This window comes from Oxyura jamaicensis, chromosome 15, assembly GCF_011077185.1.
Source record: "Oxyura jamaicensis isolate SHBP4307 breed ruddy duck chromosome 15, BPBGC_Ojam_1.0, whole genome shotgun sequence".
Taxonomy (NCBI): Eukaryota; Metazoa; Chordata; class Aves; order Anseriformes; family Anatidae; genus Oxyura; species Oxyura jamaicensis.
The window spans coordinates 4,209,638-4,233,564 of record NC_048907.1 but is presented as its reverse complement, the minus strand read 5'-3'; the positions used below and the strand labels follow the sequence as shown (position 1 = coordinate 4,233,564).

The following is a 23,927-nucleotide window of genomic DNA, read 5'->3' as shown; positions in this document are numbered from 1 at the left end:
TGTCTTCACGAAGCGCTTGCAGTCATGAGCGATTTTAGAGCTTCTGAGCGAGCTGTGCTCTGAATTAAAAGGTCCCTGCATTGCAGGGTGCACGGAGAGACAGTAACTTCATGCCCAAGAACTGTAGGAGCCCTAGAGGGGGCTGCCCCCAACCTGACCTCCCTCAGCTCTGCCTTTACGTTCCCACACGCATCCTTGCCCTGGCTCCAGTTCTCCCACTGATGGCTGTGGGAGCATCTCCTGTTTGCTCAGCCCCCTGGCCAGCGAGCAGCACTGCTGGTGCAGAAGAGGGAATGGGAACGCGTTGCTGTCAGACAGGGCGAACATCCCCAGTGCGTGTTGGCTTAGGATTCCACGCACAGCACCAGCCCTCCTTGCCACAAGCACAGTAACACGGGCTTGGTGTCTGCTAGGTGCAGCCTTCGGGAAGAAGCACAGGACGGAGCTTTGCTCCAGGATGGGGCAACTCGCCCCGGTTCCCCCACGCTTACAGGGCGCGGACGGAACCAGCAGCGATGAAGCCGAAGAAGCGCAAGGGAAGGGAGAGGGGCGCGCGCCAGGGGCGGGGCGCGCCGAGGGCGGGGCGCGCCGGGATTGGCGGGCGGTGAGGCGCGGCGAGGAGGGGCGCGCTCTGATTGGTGCTTCTCGCCGCGGCAGGGGCGGGGCCGCTCGGTTCTCGCGGGAACCGGGCGCCAGCGCGCCAAATTCCTCCCGCGGCGGCGGGGATGCGGCGGCGAGGCGGCGCGGGGCGTGCGGAGCCGGGCGGCGGCGGCAGCAGCGGCGACCCCGACCCCGAGGGGGCGAGGTGAGGGCGGTGCGGCGGGGGCGGGGGCGGGGGGCGGTAGTCCGGGGGTCAGCGGCTGACGGCGGCGCGTCTCGCAGGGACGATGGCCCCGCGCTGTCCGCCCTCAAGCGCCTGGAGCGGTCGCAGCGCACGGACCGGCTGGACGCGCTGTTCGGCTTCGAGCGGCCCGCGGAGCCCGGCGAGAGGACGGGCTGGCTCATCAACATGCATCCGGTAAAGGGCGGTGATCAGCCAACCGGCCCTGGGTTGGGGGTGGAGGGTCCCGGGAGGCCCCGGGGGGTGCCCACGGAGAGGCGCCCGTGGGCCCCTTATCCCCGCTAAGGGTGTGTTGCCCGTGTGCAGACAGAGGTGCTGGACGAGGACCGGCGGCCGGTGAGCGCTGTGGACTACTACTTTGTCCAGGAGGATGGGAGCCGCTTCAAGGTGGGTCTGTGCCCAGGTGCCAGTGGGTGAGGTGCCTGGGCTGCCCGCTGCTCCCCTGGGTGCCTACCAGCAGCGGGGAAACACAGCTGTCACCTGTGTGTTCTCTCCTAGGTGGCTTTGCCCTACAGACCCTACTTCTACATCGCCACGCAGCAGGTGAGAACAGGCGCGGAGCTGCGCTCTCTGAGCCCCTCGGGTGGCACGGGTCCCCAGGGTGCAGGACCCTGGAGAGCTGCAGGGGTTCGTGGGCACCCTGGTTTGGGATGAAATGCAGTGACAGTGCTTCTATCCATGGTTTTCTTGGGGTGGTTGGAGAAGAGCTGGGGTGGGAAGTGGCCATTGGCTGTGCTGGGGCTCTTCCAGGCTCATTCATCGTGGTGAGGAGCTATCCCCAACACTGCCCATTTTGTATTCTCCCCTGTTCTCAAATTGTTTCCCACAGCCTGGGCAGTGGTGACCATCTGCTCTCACCCCCCTTTTCATCTGCAGTACAGAAATTCACCTTGTGAGCCGCAAACCTGGGCCCAGTCTGACCGCTCTGTCAGCTGGCAGCCAAAACCTCCCTGTTGGAAGGGACTAGTTTTGGGGCCAGCTCCTGTCCTTACCTTGCTGTGCCAGCACCCAGAAACACTTTTGAGGCTGTCTTCTCTGGTAGGGCAGTGCCTGGCTGCGGTGCTCAGTTGCAATTCCTTCGCAGGGCTGTGAGCGAGAAGTGTCCTCCTTCCTTTCTAAGAAGTTCCAAGGGAAAATTGCAAAGCTGGAAACTGTCCCCAAAGAAGACTTGGATCTGGTCTGTATTCCTATGCCCACTGTACTGTTGAGTAACACTTTTTTCTGACTCTGTCTAGCTCTGCCAAATATAAGTAAAATAGAGAACTATGCTTTTCCATGACGATGTCATCTTTTTCACAGCATGTTCTAGACGTTTCTTGAATTACAGCATGATTGCAGAGTGGGAGAATCCTGGGGGGCTGGGTAGGAGAACTGCTGCTCTTTGAACAGCTCTTCCTGGGTGCCCCTTTGTGCCTTGAGGCGCAGGGGCTGGCTGGGTTCTTGGTGCAAAGCACAGCTCCCTGTCTCCAATGCTGTCGAGCGGACTTCCCCACTCTTCAGTACCTCTTTTGCCAGTTCTTCCACCTGTATCAACATAGTTTCCCTTCCCCACCATTGCTTTTTACAGCCATCTTCCCCTGTCCCTCAGTACTCTTTCCACCCTGATGATCTCATCACTTTGTAGCCAAATCACTTGGTGGGTCTGAAGCGGAACTACATCAAGCTGTCCTTCAACACAGTGGATGACTTGGTGAAGGTGCGAAAAGAGATTTCTCCTGCTGTAAGGAAAAACAGAGAGCGAGACCAGGCGAGCGATGTCTATACATCCATGCTGTCAAGGTGAGTGTTCCTAGGACAGCTGATCCCTGGTATTAAGTTTCCCTTGGATGTTTCCTAGCTCTCGTTTAGACAGGGATTTTCCTGCCTGGGAACTAAATTCATGTGTGCCACTGTCACCGCTCTCCAAGATAATTCTTGCAGCTCAGTGACAGAGACATGCTGCACCTCAAGAGGGCCTCAAAGCCTCTTTGTGATGTCTTGAACAAGTACCTCTGCCTGTAATCTTAATAGATTCACTGATCCTTGAAAAAGATTGCCCACTGCCTCCCAGATCACTGAGAATATCCTTATTACTGGCTGTGACTAAAGAGGGGAAAAAACAAACACCTTTTATATTAGAATGACAAGCTGGACACTTGCTTACAAATCTGGAAACACAGTATAAAACACACTTCTTAAAGTCTACCAATGCAAGTGAAAAATTCAGCCTTCTCTTTGGTTTCCATCCCTGAAGTCTGCTTTCAATTGAAACATATCTGAGGAAGAAGAGTCAAGGGAAATGAGCATTTTCTGCTCACCTAAAAGGTGTACTTCTGCTTTTCAAAGTTATTCCTGCCCCATTATCCTTAGACTTGTTACCCTACTTTATAAATCCAGCTCTGTAGAACGTATTCATTATACAGGCATCTGTGGATTTTTGTCTGTACCTCTCCATAGATGTAGCGCACAAGTATGGCCAAAGGTGAATCGAAGATGGGGAGTTGATGGGGTGGTGCAGCACTGCCTCATGCTGTCAGTCCTGAGAACCATCTTTCCACAGTTTTTGTACTAAGGGGAAGCACTTCTCATTCTATTTACTATCTACTTGGGATGTTGCTGCTGTCCCTTACATGGACAATGCTGCTATGTCTGAGGTGTGCATCAACCTACTTAGACACGGTGGCTGCTTTCCTCTGCTCCTTGCAGTGCTCTGGCTGGAGGCAGCCTGACCACAGAGGAGGAAGGCACCTCAAAAAAGATTGCCAACCAAATGGACAACATTGTGGATATGCGGGAGTATGATGTACCCTACCACGTTCGCCTCTCCATTGACCTGAAGATCCATGTGGTGAGTAAGGAATAGAGAAGTCGGAAAAGCTTTGTTTTCTTGCTGCTGTGCTCCTGAAGTGCAGGCGTGATAGGAATTTTCTCCCCTTCTCTTCAGGACCTTTACAAAGGTGTCCTTGACAATCAGTTAACGTGTAAAATTTGGTCCTGTACTGCTGGGCTTTTTTCTCAGTTAATGACACTCAGAAAAGTTAAATGATCGATGTACGCCCATGGTTTGTGCCTCTTCTGAAGCATACTTAATTTGTGGAGTGTTGCTCGTTCTATACAAACAGAAGCATTGCTAGGAGCCCGCCTTGCAGTAATGCACTGCTGACCCTTCTCTATCGCTAGGCTCACTGGTACAACGTGCGATACCGGGGCAGCACCCTCCCTCCAGAAATCACCCGCCGAGATGACCTCGTGGAGCGACCCGTAAGCATTTGTCCGTCAGGCTGCTGTCAGTCCCTGTACACGGCTTGTTTTTCTCTTAAAAGCTGGCTCACAGCAGTAATTTCCAATATGCATCTGGTGTTACCCCCACAGCATCGCTGGGGCAAGTTTTGTCTATGGGCTTGGGTAATGATATTACTTTGGGTTGATAAAGCAATAAAATGTTTACTGGGTGGGGGGGGGGGGTCTGGCTTACTTGCTGCCCCACCACTAGGCCTAGCAAGCCTGATGAGAATCACTTTTATCTTCAAATCAGCTTTAAAATGTTTTAATGTGTTTGGCCTTACTCAGGATCCTGTTGTTCTTGCCTTTGACATTGAAACTACCAAACTCCCCTTGAAGTTTCCTGATGCAGAGACAGACCAGATCATGATGGTCTCCTACATGATCGATGGGCAGGTAATGGAACAACAATTGCCTCTATGTTTCAGCAGCAGAGCTGGGGAGCAGGCCAGTGTTTTACCTCCGACCAGGCTTGCTTTGCTGGTGGCTGTTTGGTGTTTAGCCAATGGATCTGGATATTAAATTAATGTCTGAATGATACATGAGAATTTCGTTTTGTGCTTCACGGACCCCAGCTCAGGCTGATGGTTCTCCTCCAAGGGAATTTGGAGAGCACAGAAGACATTTCTGCTGTCCTGTGTTGTCTGCCTGTGGCTTCCTTTGCTGATGTGCAGCTGTGGGTCAGGAGCTGATTCCCAAACAGTTGCTCCTACCTGACAAAAGCTCTGACTGTCAAAGCATGTGGGGTTTATCCCCAGCAAGAGAAAGATGTTTCATCATTTGGACAGCATGTTCTGTTTGCCTGCAAACCTGCCTCTGGTGCACAAGGAATGTGAGTCCTCCTAACTGATTCTTCGCCCCCATCCTAGGGCTACCTGATCACAAACAGGGAGATTGTCTCCGAGGATATTGAAGACTTTGAGTTTACTCCCAAGCCAGAGTATGAGGGACCATTCTGTGTCTTTAATGAACCAGATGAAGTAAGTAGTTTCTACCTGGTAGACACATGCTGCTTCTTACATGCTTGGTTCTCTTGTTGGCCAAAGATAGCACATCGCTCAGTATCCTGCCTCACTGGGAAATGTGGTGGGCCCTGTAGGTTCAGTCATGCTTTCATTTCTTGGTAATAACAGTAAGACAGATCAGGTTCTGGCTACATGGGGAGGACAGCAGAAGGGTAATACAGTAACCTGTATTATACCCAGTGGGTCTGTGAAGGAACTGAAGTTATTTCATATTTTTCTCCTTCTGTTTCATACTAGGCTCATTTAATCCAGAGGTGGTTTGAACATGTCCAGGAGACCAAACCTACTATCATTGTCACATACAATGGAGACTTCTTTGACTGGTAAGATCAGGAACGAAAACTAACCTGGTTTCTACTGGGAGAGTGTGACATGAGCTGTGGGTCAGAGTCAGGTACCAGCCTTGATATCTTTCCCCTTCTGTAGCTCACAAAGGGACTGTGTGTGATTTGCTGTATATGATCCATGCTGATTATCCAGCTAGGATGAGGACCTCACTGAATCCTGTGTTCGGTGGCGTTGAAGTATGAACTTCTGTAGAATCCCATTCACTTGGTCAGGGGATTGCTGAGCTAATTCTAAATCATTGTCATTTTGGCAGTGATTGTACATTGATGAGCCTAGTGTTTGAAAGTGGAGAACTGGAAAGGGGGGTTCAAAAGAAAAGAGGAATAACAGGGAGGAGCACTGGCGAGCCTTTGGGAAGCAAGAGAAGATAGGTCATAGAGCTCTGCCTTCTGGTGAACAGTATAAGCAATCAGCTTTGCCTCTTCGTTCATCATGTAATTCTGCCCTAAAGGAAGTTTTCACTGAGTCCAGATATGGGCTTCATCTCAAACGGTTGGTGGAGATGAAGGAAAATGGCTATTGTTTCTTCTCTTCCATACTGCCTCTTTCCTCAGGCCCTTTGTGGAAGCAAGAGCAGCAGCTCATGGAATTAATATGTATGAGGAAATTGGATTTCAGAAGGACAGCCAGGGAGAGTACAAAGCATCACAGTGCATCCACATGGACTGTCTAAGGTATCATATGCTACCACATAACTGCATCTTAGATTTATATCAAATAGATTATAAAACTTTATAAATAGATAATAAATTACAGATTTTAAAACTTTCTATTTTAAGATTGTATAAATCTTAGATTTATATGAAATGCCTAAAGTTAATGTATTTGAACACTGTACTCCTGTCTCTTCGAGGCTTGCACTTATCCTACCTCACTAGATTGGCATAGTAGTCTGTTTCTTTGCCCTGATGCTCCCCTTGGCACAGTCTTCACTGCAGAAGCTGTGAAGTCTTCACCATGCTAGCCTGAAGGGCTAATTCTGTTCATGCAGTCTGTTGCTGGTTTACACTAGGTGTCTGAGATCTGACTTAACCAGCAGATAAAGAACAGGATGAGATTCCTGTAGTTAAATCATTGAGGTATGAAGTGGGAATGCTGTAAATCTGAGCAATGGCAATGTTTGGATAGTGGGCTTGTCCTGGTCAGGATTTCAGTGCATTAGGAGAGATGCAGAATGTGCAGCCTCTTATTCCACCACTCCTGGATCCTCTGCTCTCAGCTGTCCTTGTTCTGTCTGAAGTCAAGGTCATGTTTGCATGCCTGAGCCAGGTAAGGGCTGGCTTCTGTGCACAGACTGGCATTTTCATTGCTCTGTCCAGGTGGGTGAAGAGAGACAGTTACCTCCCAGTGGGAAGTCACAACCTGAAAGCAGCAGCTAAAGCAAAGCTGGGCTATGATCCAGTGGAGCTGGACCCTGAAGAGATGTGCCGGATGGCTACAGAGGAGCCTCAGGTATTCCCTCCCTGTGCTGTATCTCCTCTGAGCAATTGGAAAACAATTCATGGAAGTCTACAGCACCTGCAGTATCACTGAGTCTTAAAGTATTACAGAATGTCTCTGCTTAATGCAGTGATTTTTGAGAAATTAACTCAATCTGTTTCTACAAATTTTAGATACCTGTGAAGCACTTGAGCTTGTGGGGAGGAAGGACGGGATTTCTTTGAAGGGTTTCTAACAGTGGCATTGCACTGAATACTATTTACATCAGTGCAAGGTGTCAGATATCACCTAAATTAGGAACACCGTGACTTTCTGGAGGGACACAAAACAGGCTTACTGCTCAAGGTTGTTGCAGCAGAGCAGGTTATGGACAAAGGCATGAGATATTGTTGGCATATAGTTGGACATGATGACCTTGAGGGTCTTTTCCAACCCATAACTTCCAATTCTGTGATTTCTGCTGAAGCCCTCAAGGGTTTAAGCCCATCTTTGCAGGCCTGGAGTAGCCTCCTGACTGCAGCATCTGTGCAGATACATGCAATGAGCTCATCTTCACTATTTCTTTAATTCAAAACTGGCACGTAGCTATGCGATTAGAGCTATAGCAGGATGTCCTTCTAAGCCAACAGAAAATTATTTACATCCTAGGATATGTAGAGGTATGCCTTTCCCTTCTGCCTGATGATATGGGCATGTACAGCAGGAAACAGTAAAAGCTTGTTTTCACTGAGTTGCTGTATCATGTATGATAGGGACTAATTTGGCTCTCATCCTTCCCCGACAGACCCTGGCCACTTATTCAGTGTCCGACGCAGTTGCTACCTATTACATGTACATGAAGTATGTGCATCCTTTCATTTTTGCGTTGTGCACCATCATTCCCATGGAGCCTGATGAGGTGAGTGCACTCCTGACATGACAAATTGCCCGCTGGGCAAAGAGCTGCATCTCCCACAACACAGCGGTGCACTGGCAAAAGGACAGATTCCTACTGCCCAGGTCCCTTCCCATCCATGACAGTAAAGGAGGGAGAGTGGACTTGGAGGCTACTCCATTTTCCTCCACAGTCCTTGGGCATTTCGAGGGCCCATGAAATGGTGGTGCCCAGATTCAGCTGATTTTTACTTGGGACTGTATCCATGAACAACTGGATCTCCTGATCACTATTCTGTCCTTGGCTTTAGGGACGATCATAGACAGGAAGCTCTCTATGCTGTACACATAGAAAACATCCCTTTGTCCTCACTGCGGTGTATTCTATAAAGGCTCCAGATGGTGGAGTAGGGTCAGAAGACAGACAACAGCAGACACTCGGATGTCTTTATGCTGTGACTATACATAGACTGCTATGAGCTCTAACTCTGACAGTGCATCAGCCATCGCTGTCCTCCTATACAGTATTCCTGCATACCGAAGCAAAAGAGTTTTGCTTTTTCCCCTGCTCTGATCATCCTGGCCTTGCGCTGCAGTCCTGCTTGCTGCATGGTGTAATCACAAGTTTGTCACCGGCTGAAACATTTCAGTTCACTGGTGTGGCAGCAGGGCTGGCCTGGTACCACCAGCACTTCTTTTTGACCCCAGTTTTGATGTCTCTCTTGCAGGTGTTACGGAAAGGTTCTGGGACGCTGTGTGAGGCACTGCTGATGGTTCAAGCCTATCACGCCAACATCATCTTCCCCAATAAGCAGGAGCAGGAATTTAACAAACTCACAGAGGATGGGCATGTGCTGGACTCAGAGACATACGTAGGAGGCCACGTGGAAGCACTGGAATCGGGAGTTTTTCGCAGTGACATCCCCTGCCGCTTCAAAATGGTAAAGGGCCTTGCAACAGTCTTCTGTCCCCTTGTGTGCTGAGCATGGTGGTCTGGAATAATCTCCACTGGTATTAACGTTCCCTGTCTGCTTTTGCCGCGGTTGGGCAATACGTCCTATTCTCCAGGAGATCCTGTATCTTGCTTGAACACCTGAAAGTGCTTGGAGCTGAGCTGCAAAGGGATGGGAACTCTTTGTGGCCTCGAACTGACTTTCTGCCCCATCATGGGGGGAGCCAGTGTTCACAGCAAGAGAAAGGAGTGAAGTGATTTTGTTTGGTTTTAAGCCAGTGGTCCTTGGAAGAGATGTCCGTGTCTTCCTGTGCCCTTGGGATTCTGTCTTCCTCTGTCTTTCTGCCTCCCAAACCAATTTTCTTTTGAACCCTTGCTTGGACCTCTTTCACCTGGCTAAAGCTGCTATGTTATCTCTGTCACCTCCCCCTCTGAGATGCATGCTTTGTGCTCATGGACCAAGTTTTCAGAGGCAGCTCCACTCTGCTCTGTGGTGCACCACACTTCGCTGTACCCTTCAGTGGCTCTAATCTAATAAATGATCCCAGGGGAACATGCACCACGTGTATAAAAGGATCCTTCCTGTTCGGTCATCTCTCTCTCATGAGATGTCCTGGAAGTGGTCTCAGTGCTGTTTCCATGCCCCTGCAGAATCCTGCTGCCTTTGACTTCTTGGTGCAGCATGTGGAGAAGACACTCCGGCACGCTATTGAGGAGGAGGAGGGTTTGCCGTTGGATCAAGTCACCAACTTCCAGGAGGTGAGTTGTTCAAGCCCTGACCTACTAGGCATGTCTGGGCTTTCTGGGGAAAGCTGTGCTGTGAGGCTGGAGCTGCAGCAAGCCCATGTCCTGTGTGCAAAACCTTACGTGACAGAGGAGTCCTGCTCCTGCTCTCCCTAATGCTTCTCCTTTGGTCCTTTAAATAATCCCCCATTCCCCAGAGTCAGTGCCATGTGTAGAAAGTCCAAATTCAACATGTATTTGGCTCCTTACCTCCCTATCAGAGTTTCACTTCTTTGTCTCCCCACAGGTTTGTGATGAAATCAAAGTCAAACTGAATTCCCTGAAGGATGTCCCTAACAGAATTGAGTGTCCCCTTATCTACCATTTAGACGTGGGGGCCATGTACCCCAACATCATTCTGACCAACAGATTGCAGGTGGGTAACGTCAGGAAAGTCTCTCCTATTTTGTCTTCCAGAAGATCTCTCTGGTCCCTCTGATTTGATCCCCTTAACAGCAGATCCCATCTCTGCTCAAGTCAGGGGCATCAAGTAAGGGTGGGTCTAAAATTGAGTCAAACTGCCACGGATGTCAGGTCTGCAGAAGCAGAACCTACAGTGTATCATCTCTTTGCTCATATATGTGCTCTTTTGCCACCCAACACCTCTTCAGTTTTGACATGAATCATGGTTTAAAAGCAGAGCTCTGTCCTCTAACGTCTGCACGTCTCTTACTTGTGTCCAGCCCTCAGCAATAGTAGATGAGGCCACGTGTGCTGCCTGTGACTTCAACAAGCCGGGTGCCAACTGTCAGCGCCGGATGACGTGGCAGTGGAGAGGAGAATTCAGTAAGTACAAAAAGGACCTTGCTACCCAACTCAGCGAGGCCGAGACTAATTCCTGCTTCTCCCCTGGAAAACTCATAGTTGCCTTCCTTTGCAGTGCCTGCCAGCCGCAGCGAGTATCACCGCATCCAGCAGCAGCTGGAATCCGAGAAGTTCCCTCCCCTGTACCCCGATGGAGCGCCCCGGGCCTTCCACGAGCTCTCCCGTGAAGAGCAGGCCAAGTATGAGAAGAAGCGACTGGCAGGTAGAAGTCAATGTCATGATCTGGAGTAGCGTTTTGCAACCTAAACTGTAAATGGTGCGCATCAATAATTGCTGCTTTGGGGTTAGTTTGCTCGTGCTGGATCAGACCGAGTCTGGTCTCAAACTACGCAATGAAAATTCTCCAGGCTCCCAGCCTGCAGTGCCTTCACACTTCCCAAAGAGAGGACAGGCACCCCTACCTCTGTCGGCTTTTCTCTTTCTGTCTGCTGAGAGCCATGGATTTGAGTTCAAACATGACTGACTTGGTTTTGAAGGGTACTAATTAAAGACATTCATAATTAGTGAAACGGAAGCATCACTATCCCTGCACCTAGAGTGATGAAGCATCCAGCTAGGTGGGGACTGTGAGCACAGCCTGGATTTGTGGATGGGCCGTATGGATGTGCAAGCATCAGGATGACTTTATTTCCCCACCTTCCCTGTGTCTCAGTAAAGAGGTGCTGCTTCTCTCCACACTGCTGTCTTCCTTCTCCTCCCTTTCTAGTAGGGCTGTCTCTCTGCTCACACATGCCTGATGGTTATTTGTACTGAAAGAGCCTTTCCTGGACCGCTCTGCTGTGGATCTGCTGGGAGTGCCCTGATGCAGTTCTGTCCATCCCCTCTGTCCATAGTGGGGCACTGACCCCTGAGAAGCTCCTTCTCTTTATTTCCTTAACTAGATTATTGCCGGAAGGCCTATAAGAAGATCCACGTCACCAAGGTGGAGGAGCGGATCACCACCATCTGCCAGCGAGAGAATTCTTTCTATGTGGACACTGTGCGAGCTTTCAGGGACCGTCGCTACGAGTTCAAGGGGCTGCACAAGGTATTGGGCTTGAATTCTGGTGTTGTTTGTCTCCCAGAGGACGGGGAGTTTTCATCTCTCACCTGGAGCCCTAAAGGATGGCATTGTTCGGTCTTTGTATTCAGTAGGGAAACGATGGATTTCCTGACAGCAGTTACAACCTCTGTGTCAGGAAACAAATCTAGATTGCTGGTTTTACTGGATTTAGCAAATGCTTAGTTCAGCTGTTCTGTCTGGCCTGTGTTCAGTTTCAGGCATTCTTAAGGTGGAAGTGGGATATACTGAGAGCAAAATCTAGACCTCAGGTCGAGAAAGAAGGAGAGAAGCACATTGCAGTTCTCAGCTTTCTTGGAGCCTGTGATAGAGAGGACTGGGGCATGTTATTGTTAAATTATGTTGAAGAAAATGACAGGGCCGTGGGACTCTACCTATGAAAGAATTCATTAAGGAGCCATTTGCTCTGTGGTTTCTCTTTGATGCTTCCTTTGCCATGAATCACAGAGCTTGCTGAGAGGTTTATTACACACAAGGGGTTCTGCTGTTAAACTAGATGCTGTCTGTTGCTGCAGGCAGTGTATTCAGGTCTTGCCCACACAACACGTGGTGCAGCACAGTTGGTGCAGGAAGGCAGCTCTGCTGGTGCTGCTTGACTTCTGATAATAGCTGTCAGTTGAGGCTAGTGTTGTGAGCCTCTCCCACCAAGTGGCACGCTGCCTGTGGCCAACTCCTCCTCAGATGCAGAAGGAAAAGGAGCATTTAGTTAATGCTAGTGTTCCCACTGTTCTTTAGCAGTGGTACTCGTCCAGAGCTCTAATGCAGTAGTGGGACCTGGGGGGAACCAGCCTGCATACTGTTACTGCCAGGAGTGACGTGTGGGACTGCTCTGACCCTGCCTGTTGTTCCCAGGTGTGGAAGAAGAAGCTGTCTGCAGCTGTGGAGATGGGAGATGCCTCTGAAGTGAAACGCTGCAAGAACATGGAGATCCTCTATGATTCTCTGCAGCTGGCACACAAGTGCATCCTCAATTCTTTCTACGGCTATGTCATGCGGAAAGGGTGAGTCTCGCCCGTGGTTGTTGCTGGAGCCCTCCAGAGAGGATCCTTGAAAGCCAGGATTATTTTAGGAAGGCTGTCACTTGCTTCACCTGCTTCTGAAGCACAAGGTGATGATGGGTGGTCCCTGAAACACTTTTTCCTCTTGCTTCTATTAATGACTTCTAATCTTTGAGACCTATCCCAGAGAAGACCCTGTGGCTTTGAGCAACAAGTGTCGGCAGTCTTGTCTATTAGTGCTTTTTAAGCTTTGCTGATCATGAAGATGGGAAGGACAGCAATCTACCAAGGCCCTGTATTGCTGTGTTTCTTGTGCTTCTTTCTCTGCACATCCTCCTGACCTTTCCAATTAGTGGGTTTGAGGTGGCACTGCATGCTCATCACTTAAACTCCTCTGTTCACAGAGCTCGCTGGTACTCCATGGAAATGGCTGGGATTGTCTGCTTCACCGGAGCAAATATTATCACGCAGGCCAGGGAACTGATTGAGCAGATTGGGTGAGTATGTGCTGAGCTGGGAAAGAAAGGTGGTTCTGCATGTGGTGTGAGAAAATGGGTAAGAGCAGGATTGGACTATGTGGAGTAGAGGACTAGTGGGTCAGATGTGGGAGCACATTCGTTGCTGAAAGATCAGGTGCTTAGTGCTGCAGATCGGGATTGCTGACACTGCTGTGGTTTGTTGTATTACAAGGGCTCCCTTTGCAGAAGGGACTGGAAAGTGGATGCAACAGGCTGCGTCCCCTATGCAGGCAGAAGCAGAACAGTTCTTTGGCTTATTATCCACTCTCCTGGGTGATCTTTCTTCCTTCCTTAGGAGACCTCTGGAACTGGATACAGATGGGATTTGGTGTGTCCTTCCTAACAGCTTCCCAGAAAACTTTGTCATTAAGTCAACCAATGCCAAGAAGCCAAAGGTGACAATCTCCTACCCAGGTGCTATGCTGAACATCTTGGTGAAGGTGAGTCTTGGACACTTCCAGGCCAGCTCTGCAGTCTGGGGAAAATAATGGGGGACTGATAAGGAGAGAAAGTATTTTGCTTTTCTATGGGCCTGCGAGACAGCTGGACTGTTCCTGCAAGCAGAGTTGGCAATAGAGGCAGTGGAGTGTGCCTCTATATTCTGGAGTTTGGCCCAGCATGGAGAAGGGGCTCTATTTTGTCTCCACTCCCTGCATAACAAGCAAACGTTGAGGTTGCTTGCTACACAGATGTTCTCTGATATGGACAGCATCTAAGTGAAGGGAGAGGCTCTGATATCCCTGCAGCTCAGAGGGTGGTGTACAAGAGGCTAGGGTTGATGTGCACTCATCTGTCATAAAACTGTAGAATGGTTTGGACTGGAAGAGACCTTAAAGATCACCTAGTTCCAACCTTTAGGTATTGGAAGGCCTCTATAAGGTCTCCCTGGAGCCTTCTCTTCTGCAGGCTAAATAATCCCAACTCTCTCAGCCTTTCTTCATAGCAGAGATGCTCCAACCCTCTGAAGCAGGCTGCCAGTTGCAGCAGGAGTCCAGAATAGTGCAAGGTTGAAACCCATCCTCAAGCTTCTGTGTCTGTAAGACAATAGAAACAATTTATAGGGTCTAGAGAATTTTTCTTCTCAGCAGCCAGGTCAGATGCTGTGATTTCTGGGGCCTGCCTGCTAACTTGTACTGTAGCTTTCTAAAGAGACGCTCAATGATTCCTTCAGGCAGGATGTGCCTGAAGGGCATCTCTTGATATAACCAGCCCCGCTGCTGAGTGATGCTTTCTCTTGGGGCTGTGCCTACAGGAAGGCTTCACAAATGATCAGTACCAGGAACTGGAGGACCCAGCCTCTCTCACCTATGTCACACGCTCAGAGAACAGCATATTCTTTGAAGTAGATGGACCATACCTGGCCATGATCCTCCCAGCTTCCAAGGAGGAGGGCAAGAAGCTGAAGAAAAGGTAAGACTTCAAGTCCTGAAATGCTGTTATGTCCCAAGGTTGTTGCCTCTGAGCTGGCAGCATGTTTCATTAGCTTGCTTGAAATGGCAAGCTCTATATGTCAGATCCATCTTTGAATCCAGTTAAGTACATGCCTCCATTAACGTGCTATGGCAATAAATTTTAGAAAATAATAGTAAAAGAACATTTCTCCAGCTTGCTGACCCAATATAGTCTCCTTGTTTAGCTGTAACGTGTACAGAGAACTTTGGCTTTCCTTCTGAGGACTTTTAATATTGCTTTTACTCTACCAAATCTCTTTTAAACTCACTAGTTCTGGTCTTTCTGTCTCTCAGGAGTTCCACTGATCATTTTCCATGAGGTTTCCCCTTTGTTTTCTATTTGGAGAAAGGAATAGGTCTTGCTGTTATCACATTATAGGGAAACAGTTGTGGTCAAATTTTACTGATTTTTTTTTTTTTCCCACAGCACCCTAAACCGTAATACCAGCAATCACTAGCTACAGGGGTGCCTGTAGGCCTGGGTCTGAATTCAAAAAATGCCATTGCCATCCTCCAGTCCCCTCTGTCCTTAAAACGCTCCGTTTGTTTGTGCTTTTTGCCCCTGTCAGACGAGTTTTAGCATCTGCATCTAGCACCTCCTGTCAGTGTCTTCCCATGAGAAGCAAGTCCATGCCACAGAAGTCAAGCTGAGGAGGAGCTCTGAATGGATGCTGTGCACAGGGCATCTCATGTGCATCTTATCTCAGAGACCCTTGATTTCCTGTAGTTTCAGGATGTTGGCAAGTGTACTTATTCCTCGGTCATGCTCAAAACAGAAATAGTCTGGGGGTGGCTGGCAGGCACCATCATCAGTGGGGGAAGAGAAGGGTGCACTTATAGGAACTGGTTCAGGTGTGAGGAGGGCTGGCAAAGTGGCATAGACTTCAGTATCATCTCTCTTCCCTTAGCTGAGCTTCGTGTAACATTTATCTTGAGACCTATGTACAAATAATAGGCAGGGGAAAAGCAAAAATAAGGTAATGTGTTCTTACAGTCACATCACTGGCTATACCCAGTTTCCTCTGAATTGTTCTGCCAGCAGCCCCTCTTCTTTTTTCTAAGCTTACAAACTTTTTTCTTTTTTCTCTAAAGCTCTTCTCCTCCACTTCCCCATCCATCTTATCCCTTCCCTCACCTCGTGGCCTTTTCTTGTGTGCACTTAAGCATGTTTTCCTAGTTGGTATTAATGAGCTGGGGCACGAGCTGATGTGCTTTAGCAGGCCAAGCTGAAACAATTTGTAGAGCTACCATAAATTCTCCGAGATCATCCTAGCACCGAGCACCACAGCTTAGCTTAACTTGCCTGACAGCTGCCTGGTGTGGCACTCCTGGGAGAAGGGCCCTGGCAGGAGGAGAGCAATCAGGGTCCTGGGAACCACGTCCCAAGGCCGAAGGGCAGGTTTGGCACAGGCTGTGTGTCCTAGGTACGCGGTGTTCAACGAGGATGGGTCCCTGGCCGAGCTGAAGGGATTTGAGGTGAAGCGACGAGGCGAGCTGCAGCTCGTGAAGATATTCCAGTCCTCTGTGTTTGAGGCCTTTCTGAAAGGCACCACCCTGGAGGAGGTCTACGCTTCTGTGGCCAAGGTGGCTGATTACTGGCTAGACGTGCTGTACAGCAAGGTAGGCATTCCTTCGCAGGTTGTCTGCCCCTTGTGCATCTGTGCTCCCAAGATGGGGCCGGGAAAAAAAAGGTGTAAAAGCTGATTGGACTCTGTGGGAAGGTGGAATTTGTTTGCGGGGAGGAGGTGGACTGTTGTGCCGCTGGTCATTTCTATCTTATTTCTGCTGCATTGGCTCTCTAGGGCTGCAGTTCAGCGTCTTTTAGTGCAATGGCTCTTCTAGCTCTTCTTTTCTAGCTGTTAGTGGGGGGGTAAGTGTTGTGCTTCTTCAGTTGTCTCTTTCATGGATCTGGTCTGGCAGCCCTCATCCCCTAAGGATGTTGTCTGAGGGCATTTGCTGAGGCAGAGAACGACAGAGCCACTTGCCTGCAGAGTGTTTTATGAGAAGCTCGGAGAGCTACGAAGAAAATGGTGAGAGCAGAGAAAACACAAGAGAATGTAGCCTCAGATACTAGGGTGCAGGAAAGACTGCGAGCTCACCTGGGGAGTTCCTTGGGACCACTCTCAGTTTTTGCAATGACCTGGTACCACAAATTCTTGGTGAGCTGAACTCTGCAGCACGAGGCGCACAATTCAGAGCGGTGCTACCACGGCCCAGCCACAGGACAAACTCCGATAAAAGCCTTAAGCCCATGCCAGACATATTTAATGGGTCACATTGACGACTGGAACAGAGGGCACTTTCCAAACTCATTATGAAGAGAGCCACATCAGCTGCTTATGGGCGTTCCCTGTAGCCAACAGCAGCAAAGTTTGATCATTCGGTTCTTGCTAGCTTTTTTGTGTGCCCTGCCTCCCCTTTTCAGGCTGCCAACATGCCTGATTCAGAGCTGTTTGAGCTGATCTCGGAGAACCGTTCCATGTCTCGCAAGCTGGAGGACTACGGGGAGCAGAAATCCACCTCCATCAGCACTGCCAAGCGCCTGGCAGAATTCCTGGGAGACCAGATGGTAAAGGATGCAGGGCTGAGCTGCCGGTTCATCATTTCCAAGAAACCAGAAGGGTCTCCGGTCACTGAGAGGTAAACCTGTCGTGAGGGGACAAGGCTTTTGATCGCTTGTGGGCAACTACAAGGGAAGGGCAGGGTAGCAGCACCTAAGTGAGTTGGTGCTGTGTGACCACATGCCCGCCTGCCTGCTGGCTTCGATTGTGAGCAAGGCGAGCAACGTGCAGCTGCTGCGCAGTGGGCTAGCAGGAGAAGAGGAGAATCCCTGAGGGTCTCTGCAGTATGGGAGAGGGGATCCTGTGCAGCCAGAACCTTCGTCCTGCTGTGTAGTAAGTGCTTCCCTGCCTTTTCCAGGGCCATCCCCCTTGCCATCTTCCAAGCAGAGCCCACTGTACGGAAACATTACCTTCGGAAATGGCTGAAGAGCCCCTCGCTACAGGACTTCAACATTCGTGCGGTGAGTTGAGCACCTCTATGCACGGCCTGTGGCTCTGTTACAACAGCTCCTCCCTTTGGAGGCACTGCATGGGCAGCAGCTATTTGTGCTCACAGATCGCTGTGGGAGGTCCCTAGGGAAATGTCCGATCCTGCATCTTACCAGCAAAACCTAAATTTGCACCCTTCTGCTGCACTTCTCTCACTATCCACTGCTCTGCCCTGTTTGCAGATCCTGGACTGGGACTACTACATTGAGAGATTAGGCAGCACCATCCAGAAAATCATTACTATTCCTGCAGCTCTGCAGCAGGTACAGGGGTAGAGGGTTGCAGATCCGTGGTGGTGGGAGGGTGTGTGGAGGGCATTGGTCAGGAAACTCTGTAATTTGGGGATGTTCCCCAGGTAAAGAACCCGGTGCCACGGGTCCGGCACCCTGACTGGCTGCATAAGAAACTCCTGGAGAAGAACGATGTGTACAAACAAAAAAAAATCAATGAACTCTTCACTTCTGAAGGCAAGAGACAGGTAATGAGGGTGAGGGAAGGATGCTGGCTGTGCTGAGCAAGTGTTTCTGCACCCATGTCTTCCCGCTATCTTTTCCTCTCAGGTCCTTGCCAACCAGCCCCAGGAGGGAACACCCAGCTCACAGATTGGTGACATAGAGGATTTTGGGGTTGCCAAGACCCTTCAGCCATCAATTCCCATTGCAAACAAACGGAAGCGAGTCCCTATGGCAGAGGAAAGCCAGCAGATGTCCCAGAGCCTGGAGCTCTCCCAGTCCTGGCGAGAGATCCTGGGCCCACCTCCCCCCATGGGAACCAGCAAGGTAGGCAAAGCAGGGGGGGAAGGAGCACACCAGAAGACATCCTGAGGTTGTGTGTTTCTACCAGAGCACCTTGGGTACCACCTGGAGCAATGTGTGGGTCTTCTGAAATCCTCTCTACTTCCATGGCTTAGGGCTACAAAAAGAAATAGAACTGGGAGAGGCCCCCTAACAGAGAAAATGGGGGCAGTGACAGCTTCCCAGCTGTAGCAAGGACACGATCCAGCCTTGGCTGTGCACAACTTGGAGTTGCGTGGCTAGGAAGCGCAGACTGGTTTCTGTGGCTCCTTTTCATGCATGCTGTCAATCCGCTTAGGAGCAGCACCTGGTGTGGCTGCGCTACCACAAGAAGAAATGGGAGCTGCAGGCTCGACAGCGGCAGGAGCGGCGGAAGAGGCGGCGTCTGGAGGATGGCAGGGTGGCCGCAGGCGGAGGAGTGGTCCGTGATGCGCTCTCCAAAGGGCTGAGCAGCTACCTCCGTAGGACGGCACGGAGCATCCTGGACTTACCCTGGCAGATTGTGCAGGTACCAGGTGCCCACAAGCCTCCACTGCGTGCGTCTATCCCACGGGAACAACTTGGGGCCCTAAGCCTTGCCTTTGCAGTAATTACTATTTTATCTTTGCAAATGGTCATTCTTGGTGAATCTGGAAGGTGAGTGTAGATCCCCTCCAGCGGGGCTACCGCAGGTCAGCCCACGAGGGGGATCTGGGCTGTGGTGCCTGGAAGCAGCCAATGTCAAATGCGGAGGTGAGGTGGTGTCAGCTAGGCATGGCCTCAGCTGTTTGAGCCCTGCCTCTCATCACACACCTCATCTTCCAGAAAGGCCTCGACTGGTTCAGAGCTGCAGGCAGCCTTTGCCTGACTGTAACTGTGAGGTTGAGGTGGGACAGCTGATCCAGGACATCAGAATGGCTCGGCTAACATCGGGGCTCAGACTGAATTTGTTGGCCAATCTTAGCCTGTGTCTTGGAGAGACATGTTTGTCTGGATCCTTTCAGAGTCCTAGTGCAATGTGCCCACTGCTCCTTGTGGCCACTGTCTGGCCATACAGGTCCCCAAAGTGCTCCGTAGCACATATATAAGAGCTAGTAATGTGTTGGATCTCCCCACTAATGCTATGTTGAACCCCTGTGTCCTGCAGATCGCTGAGACCAGCCAGCCAGGCCTGTTTAGGCTGTGGGCAGTGATCGGGAGTGACCTGCACTGCATCAAGCTGAGCATCCCCAGGGTGTTCTACGTCAACCAGCGCATCGCAAAACCAGAGGAGGGAGTAGTCTACAGGAAGGTTGGTACCTGATCCAGACCTGCTGCTTCTAGAAGGGAAAACAGCCAGTTGTGTTGAGATAAAGCACTTCACATCTGCTGCAAGCAGGTATTAGGAGCATCTGCTATGCAGGGCTTCACTGCCCTGCCCTGCTGATGTTCTTCATCCAGTCCCTTGTCCCTCTGCTAATCTTAACGTGCCCAAAAGCCAGATTGTCAGTTATGGGAATTCGTGATGTGCATGAGCATAATTCCTCCTGACTTTCTTGGGAGAGGAACACCAGGAGGTGGCTCAGCATGATCCTGGAGGTGCTCAGAGCCCAGTTCCTCACAGCCCTTAGGAATGTCCCAGCTCATGGGAGACACACCACCTGGTGCCAGGTGCCCACTAAGGGTGCCCCTTTGCTTGGCAGGTAAACAGGATCCTGCCCCGCTCAAATTTGGTTTACAACCTATATGAGTACTCTGTCCCTGAAGACATGTACCAAGAGCACATCAACGAAATCAATGCTGACCTCTCTGCTCCAGACATCGAGGGAGTATATGAGACTCAGGTAACTCTTCCAGCACTCGGTTTTCCTCCCAGCTTTTTAAGGAGTGTTGAGTGGTAGTTCCCTACTCGAAGTACCAGTGGCACAGGAGGATGCCTGGAAGTTAAAAATTCAGCAACATGCTAACAGACTGAAAATTGAACCTCCACAGCAGAGTGCTCTGGAATATGCATGCTTCTGTATGGCCAGAGATGCAGAATGTCAGTATGTGGCTTAAGGCATGTCAGGGAAAGGGGTTTTGGTTTATCTGGAGTTAAAAAACTTTAAGCAGAAAGAGAGATCTTCCTTTAAACCAAACCAGAGCCAGACTGTTAGTGTTTAAACCATAAAAGATAAATAAAAGTATAATCTAGAGTAAAGGGAAAGGGTGGGGGTAGACAGACTGCATGTAGTTCTGGGTGCCCTGTCCTCTAAAATGACTATAAAATCTTTTTATGCCAGATAAAAGAACAAGATACAACTTGACATTTTTGGAAGAGTAACATACCATCTAAACAAAGTTCAGTTGTACACTGTACAAAGCAATCAAGACAAAATTAAATGTACTAGAGCTATTACTGATGACAGCCTGAAAATGAAGATGGGAAACTGGAATGCCTACTTCTAAAGAGGGCATTGATTTGTTCAGCAGCTCGAAACCCAGTGACAGGAATATAACTGAAAAGACATTGTAGTGTCAGGGTCTGACCCATATAGAAGTATGGGTTGCACCATTTTAAGAGTAGAGCTGTATGTTGAAGAAAGGGGGAAAACAAGTGAATTTGCTATTGAAATGCAACATAGAACTATTAAGGATTGAAAATCTGTGCTTAAGCAGGAAAAGCATGGCCTAATCACTGGTGCCATTGACTACAAAATGCTTTATGAGATGCAAGACGCTGTAAGGGCAAAAAGAGCATCGTAATGTTGGGAGACTTCAGCAACCTGAGTGATTGGTATAGACTGGGAAGTATTACATGGGGCATGATGCAGAGAAAACATTTTTAGCCACCATAAATTTCTGCTTTAGGAAAAGCTAATGACAATTATCCTGCAAGAGAGGAGACTCGGGGGACCTTATCAATGGGAGGAGGGAGAAGTAAAGAAGACAGAGACAGGCTCTTCTCAGTGGTGCCCAGTGATATGACAAGAGGCAATAGGCACAAACTAAAACACAGGAAATGTCATGTAAATGTGAGGGAAAAAATGTGTTCTGTGAGGGTAGTCAAGGTGGTTGTTCAGAGAGGATTGCAGGGTTTCTGTCCTTGGAGTTATGGAGAAACCAACTGGACATGGTCCTGGGGAAGAAGGAAAAAAAGAATCTTGATATGCAAAAAACTGCATTGCAATTCTGAACATCGTCTCCAAAAATGTAGCAGGATTAACACAGGAGAACGTCAGGTTGCTAAGGTCTGGAACCCTGGGAGGAGCTCCACAGAGGGATGTGATTTCACAGTCTTTCCGTTGGTACAGGTGCCACTGCTGTTCCGAGCCCTCATCCACCTGGGCTGCGTGTGCATGGTCAGCAGGCAGCTCGTCAGGCACCTGACTGGGCGAGAGGCCGAGACCTTTGACATTGAGCACCTGGAGATGCGCTCGCTGGCCCAGTTCACATACCTGGAGCCAGGTAAGGCACCTTGGGAGAGGAGCTCGTGGTGTGCCCAGGAGCAGACACCCGGCGGGTACTGCTGATGGTTGCTCTGTGTCCCTAGGAAGTATTCGCCATATCTACCTCTACCACAGCTCCCAGGGCACCAAGGCTCTCTTTGGCCTCTTCATCCCCTCACAGCGCAAAGCCGCCGTGTTTGTGCTGGACACGGTAAGAGGGGGCTTTAGAGGCTGGGGGAACTGTGGGGCTGGGGGACCCGTGGGGGTCAGGCAGCAGTATCCAAGGGGTTTCTTTGCACAGACATGGATCCCTCCTGCTTCTCAGCAGGGATTATTGGGAGGCTTTGGCATGTGCTGAGCAGATCTGTCGATGAACTCGCTCTTGCGGAGCACAGTGAGATGCAGAGGGGAGAGCTCCCAGGAACACGTGGCCTGGGGGCTGTCTCTTCTCTGACCGAGTCTGCCTTGGGTGCAGGTTCGCAGCAACCAGATGCCAAACCTCACCAACATGTTCTCTGCGGAGCGCAGCGCGCTGCTGGAAAAGGTGGGTGAAGATCTGCTGCCTCCAGACAAGCACATCTTTGAAGTGCGTGCCGAGACCGACCCGAAGACCATCTACAGAGCAATCCAGCGGCTGCTGCTGGGCTACAAGGTGTGAGCTGAAGGCTTGAGGAAGGTCCCCATGGGACTTTGTCCGCAGAGGCATGTGGGAGGGTTGTGGAAGGCACTGGTCCAGCAGTTCCAACAGCACCTGCATGTAGCTGCTGGCACGAAGTTCAAGGGTAAAAGTGGATGTTGCTGGAGGGCTCTGCCTTGCTTGGGGTGGCTTGCCAGTGCCAGCAGGTAGGTTAGCTCAGCATCTCCCCCACATCTCGTCTATGGAGCTGGTTGCTCAAAGATCACTGCTTCTGGAGTGCTGGAGTGTGCTGTCCCCACCGCGGGGAGCACAGGGATTTGCTGTAGGAGCATGCAACACTGACAGCTTCCTGCTGAGCAGAGATGCTCGCTGGAGCCGTGCATCAGGACACGTTTCCTTTGCACAGGATGAGCGCCGGGGCCCCACATTGATTGCTGTGCAGTCTAACTGGGACCTGAAACGGCTGGCAAGTGGGATTCCCATCATCGAGGAGTTCCCGTTGGTCCCCGTCCGAGTGACAGATGACATCAGCTACTCGGTCCTGGACTGGCAGCGCCACGCAGCCCGCCGCATGATCCGCCACTACCTCAACCTGGATACATGCCTGTCCCAGGCTTTTGAAATGAGCAGGTGCCTGGGGTTGGCCACGTTCTCCTGCTGCACTCCTGGCTGGGTGGGGAAGAGACTGCAGCAGAGGCCACGGCCAAGTCAAGGCCAGGTGCTTTGTCCCTTAATGGGACAGGCAGATGTGGTGGCACAGCTTCTCGTTAGCTATGCTCATTCCTGGTGAACGTGCCTCTCCCTTTCTTCTAGGTATTACCACATTCCAATTGGGAATCTCCCTGACGATATCTCCACCTTTGGCTCTGACCTGTTTTTCTCACGCCACCTCCGTCGTCACAACCATTTGCTGTGGCTCTCGCCCACGGCTCGCCCGGACCTGGGGGGTAAGGAGGCTGATGACAACCGTCTCGTCATGGAGTTTGATGAGAGAGCCTTGGTGGAGATCAACAACCCTGGCTGCTACTCCACAGGTGAGGAGGGAGCAGGGTAGCGCAGAGTGGGGCAGAGTCAGGTGCTGCTCTGTGAGCACCGTAGAGGGATGGATGCAGTATCCGAAGTCTCTGAGCAGTTCTCTGTGGATGGTCGTGACCCACAGCAGTGATCTGGGCCAGGTGCAATGGGCACGTCCAGGGGAAAGGAGGTTCTGCGTGCACTATCAAAGTGTGTACAGGCATCCAAAACCAGATTCATTCCCAATTCATGGACACCAATAGCAGCACTTGGAAGGGCAACTGTTGTGTGAAGAAGAAAAAAAAAAAACAGCCCAAGGACAGACTAGCCTAAATGGTCATCCTTGGTGTCATGGATGTCAAAAGCTGCTGTAGCAGCTTTTTCTCAGAGGCAGAAGCAGCTTGACGTGGTAGTTCTCTGAGTCTCTCTGCTGCAGCTGTTGGCTGGATGGCTGCACCCAGAGAGTGTTGGTCAATGGCTCCATGTCCAGGTGGAGGCCAGTGACGAGTGGTGTCCCTCAGGGGTCTGTCCTGGGACCAGTGCTGTTTAATATCTTTATCAAAGACATAGTAAGATTGAGTGCACCCTCAGGAGCTTTGCAGATGACACCAAGCTGAGTGGTGCAGTTGATACAACAGGAGGAAGGGATGCCATCCAAAGGGACCTGGACA

The 23,927-nt window shown here is 50.4% G+C and overlaps 1 protein-coding gene across 1 annotated transcript; it reads left to right on the top strand.

The window, feature by feature from the left end:
• Positions 1 to 666: 666 nt before the first annotated feature.
• On the top strand, positions 667 to 23,311 carry LOC118174950 (DNA polymerase epsilon catalytic subunit A-like). The gene is made up of 38 exons (XM_035340750.1): positions 667 to 805; positions 883 to 1,018; positions 1,148 to 1,228; positions 1,340 to 1,384; positions 1,926 to 2,018; positions 2,466 to 2,620; positions 3,527 to 3,668; positions 4,001 to 4,081; positions 4,391 to 4,498; positions 4,972 to 5,082; positions 5,365 to 5,450; positions 6,030 to 6,149; positions 6,795 to 6,927; positions 7,700 to 7,813; positions 8,517 to 8,729; positions 9,392 to 9,499; positions 9,771 to 9,899; positions 10,207 to 10,309; positions 10,404 to 10,550; positions 11,230 to 11,375; positions 12,261 to 12,409; positions 12,811 to 12,903; positions 13,220 to 13,364; positions 14,177 to 14,334; positions 15,800 to 15,995; positions 16,801 to 17,015; positions 17,295 to 17,397; positions 17,608 to 17,688; positions 17,781 to 17,903; positions 17,986 to 18,204; positions 18,518 to 18,727; positions 19,346 to 19,489; positions 19,881 to 20,021; positions 21,471 to 21,624; positions 21,710 to 21,816; positions 22,081 to 22,257; positions 22,649 to 22,872; positions 23,056 to 23,311. Exons 1-38 carry the CDS (start codon positions 726 to 728, stop codon positions 23,294 to 23,296), a joined length of 5,211 nt encoding a protein of 1,736 aa, XP_035196641.1. The 5' UTR covers positions 667 to 725; the 3' UTR covers positions 23,297 to 23,311.
• Positions 23,312 to 23,927: the final 616 nt, after the last annotated feature.